A 3,177-nucleotide genomic window follows, 5' to 3' on the forward strand; every position below is an offset into this window, starting at 1 on the left:
AGCCCTGGCCGTCCTTTTCCACACTACCACAAAGCACCAGGCTGGCCGTGATCACTGTTAGACTTTTGCTTGTGGTAGTTAAGGCGTGCGTTGAATGAGGGAAGCATGGGGTTGAAGCTTGACAGCTGATAATGTTAAAAGCCCCAGCTGCCACCTGGGGATCTTGCTTGCTCATGAAGCTGCTCCTGAACCATGTGTACTTTACGCCTAGGAGAGCAAACGGAAGTTATTTACGCTGGCTTATGAACTGCAGAAATGCTTGCAGCAACCAGGATAAGGGGGTTTGGAAGAGAAGCAAGGGATCAGGATCTGTCCCATCCAGTGGCCCTGTGAGCACTGTGGCAGGGGAGGAGATTTCCGTTGACCCTCGTACAGGGATGGGCAAAAGCTGTCCCTTCTCATGACACCAACACAGGTGAAAGAGTAAAAAATATTATGGCCTGGGGACAAAAGAGATGTCAACTTCCTAATTCTCGTAGAATTACAGTGGGGAAAAAAATGAGCTTCAATCTCTTAGCTTTTAAGCACTACCTGAAGGACCGTTCAGAGGTTTTACTTTTTTAAAAAAAGTTGTTCCCAAACATATAGCCGGCTTGTCTGCACCACAGCTCCTCAGTAACGACCCCAGACACTGAGAGTAGTGTGGGACTTGTGCAGAAGATCGGGAACTGCAGCAGGCGGGGGCCGTCGTTCCCTGTGTCTTCAGCGATGGCCTGAACACGTCAGCTGGAGCGCAGTCAGGTAGCCTGGGGTTAGCCACGCTCCTTTTCTCAGGCGGGAGACAGGTAGTGCAGTGTTGGTACAGGGATTAAATGTAGCACTTAAAAAACAAGCTCTTGACGCTTAAACTGCTGGGTCACTCAGGTATCAATAAAAATAGTAAGTTAAGGGAAAGGTCTTTTTGAGAGCACCGTAAATAGTATGTTGGGGTCTGTCAAGTATGTGGCCTTTTTTTTTTTTTAAGGAATAACACGTACAACCAGTTGCTTTTCTATGATCTTCATGTAGGAATAAATGTAGCACGATTTTGTCGGTTAGCTTGAACACTACTGTGTCCATTAGTGCCTTGTTCTGTGCTTTTAACACAGAAAAGCTTGTCTTAGCAGTCATTTTACTAGTATGTGAATGAAATAAATTGCATTGAAATGGGGGGGTGTCCCGCAGTGCCCACTTTGAGATTGTCACTTGCTGTCCATCACTTCTTTCAGCAGCAAGATGTCAAGTCAGCTGCTGCATTCTTCCTTTTGGGAAAAACGGTATTAATGACAGCTAAGACATAGCTCTCTCTTTCATACCATGCAAAAAAATATAGAAGTTGCAGAAGGAATTGGAAAATAGCCAACTTGCAGAGACAAAAAGCTTCAAAATTAATATTGTACTGGAACAGACTCAGGGCTTTAGAATCGGCTGTTAACTATGGAAGGTAATTAAGCTTTTCTAAGTGAAGAAGCTTCTGAGTCACACAGTATACATTATACAGACGTACGCAGCGGAGCAAAAACGGTGTTTTCATTTGTAACGCCTGTATGAGACTTTGTACAACCAGACCGCAGCTTTATGAAAAGCAGAGTTGTGAGCAACATACGTGCTGATATACTAGACCATTTGAGAGCTTAAGACTAACGTTGTGAAGGTGCACAGGGCTTAATTAAACATCTTTGCTGCCACTCCCTCTCCCAAAAGGCGCTAAGAGAAAATTGCCTTCATGACTATTAATAAATACTGCAATAGCCGATTATGGAGAATGTGCTTCAGTATATACTGAATTTTAATCTACAGTATTAGCCCAATACCTGTTCATCTGGCTGTGAGCTGTGGGTTTACAGTGATCAGTTAAACCAGACATGAAGAACATGAAATCGAGTCATGTCCTATGCTGACTGCGTTCCTGTTGTTAGCGTTGTCAGATACAGGAGCAGGTACTAACATTCAGGCAGTCAAAGCCCTTTGCTCCTGCACTGTATCCTGTGGGAAGCCTCAATGTTTAAGCAAAGACTGAACTAAAGAATTTCTAAGGATTCAGATTAAGAAAAAAGGCAGATCCTAAATTCAAGTTCAGAGCTGTTTATTTAAAGGACCTCTACACAAGTACAGACAGAGGCCACAACACCATTCAGCTTCATCGGAGAAGGAATGTGGAGTTTCTTAAACAATGGTTCCCAAATGACATTCTGGTCCAAGAAGGGAAGAGCCAAAGTTCTGGCTGTGGTCAGGGTCTTAGTTTTCATCTTCATAACCGGTCGGGAGAGCATTAACATGGGGGTTGTGGAACAGAGTTTTGTTCCCGTCGCCCCAGGGGAAAGGCTGTTGAAAGAAAGAAAATAAACCAGTGGCAGCTAACTGAATGATCGATACGGCACAGGAAATCGACAGCAATATGGACTCAAACATCACACAGCCTGACGGGCTGATGAATTCAGCAAGTTGGCATCTGTTCCCAGGCTGTAGGAAGCAAGAGTTGGAAAACGGTCTCCCTTAGCTGGGAGCCACTGTCTCCAGACAACAAGATCTTTGCTCTTGCTTAAACATCAGCTGTGCTATACTGTGAGGACCCCAGTTTTGAGAATTTGGGATCTCCTCTATTAGCTTTTAGATCTGTATTAGTTTAAGATAAGTACAGCAGCTCTAGCACTGAAACGTTTTTCAGCAAGACTTTAACAGGACTACCTGGGGGTGGGAATGCCTGTGAATACCACGGGTAGGTACTTCACCTGAGCTGTGAGAAACTCTTTTTGCTGCCTCAGAAACAAAGCCATGAGTTGAGATCACGGCTACGAACGCAGCACCTCACACAGCAGACAAGAAAGCAAGAGACGTTGCGGTAATCTCAGATGAAGCCCTGCAATCAAAAGGGCCTCTAAACAGAGCAGGCAAACGTACCTTGGTCCTGATCCGGAGGTGAGCGTAAGGAACAAACTCGGGTCTCTCGTGCTCGTGCTGTGCTTTCAAGTAGCAGTTCAGCATGCACACGCCGACCCCGGGCAGAGCCACGACGAAGGTCAAGAGCTTCCACAGGCGCGCTAGCAGGAAGAATTAGAACGATAGCCACCATTTCCATTGGTGTCAGTCACCTGAGCGCATGTTACGTGCAGTTAGCCTGTTAACGAGGAATCGCACTCCACGTCCTCGCCAGAGCGTGGGTGTCCGTCCGTTCCCCCCCCCCGTTTCTAACGGGGA

The 3,177-nt window shown here is 45.9% G+C and overlaps 1 protein-coding gene across 1 annotated transcript; it reads right to left on the bottom strand.

Annotated features, from left to right (window-relative positions):
* Window positions 1–2,048: 2,048 nt before the first annotated feature.
* On the bottom strand, window positions 2,049–3,081 carry LOC103922694 (cytochrome c oxidase subunit 6A1, mitochondrial). Its single transcript, XM_009330871.1, has 3 exons — window positions 3,072–3,081; window positions 2,881–3,020; window positions 2,049–2,304 (listed from the first exon to the last, which is right to left on the bottom strand). Exons 1-3 carry the CDS (start codon window positions 3,079–3,081, stop codon window positions 2,218–2,220), a joined length of 237 nt encoding a protein of 78 aa, XP_009329146.1. The 3' UTR covers window positions 2,049–2,217.
* Between the last annotated feature and the right edge of the window lie 96 nt (window positions 3,082–3,177).

This window comes from Pygoscelis adeliae, unplaced genomic scaffold (assembly GCF_000699105.1).
Source record: "Pygoscelis adeliae isolate BGI_AS28 unplaced genomic scaffold, ASM69910v1 Scaffold358, whole genome shotgun sequence".
Taxonomy (NCBI): domain Eukaryota; kingdom Metazoa; phylum Chordata; class Aves; order Sphenisciformes; family Spheniscidae; genus Pygoscelis; species Pygoscelis adeliae.

Bases quoted from the DNA above. Each gene is read 5' to 3' on its own strand.
- LOC103922694 (XM_009330871.1), bottom strand. The intron at 2,305-2,880 runs GTACGTTTGCCT...TTCTTTCAACAG, and splicing joins ACCTCCGGATCAGGACCAAG to CCTTTCCCCTGGGGCGACGG.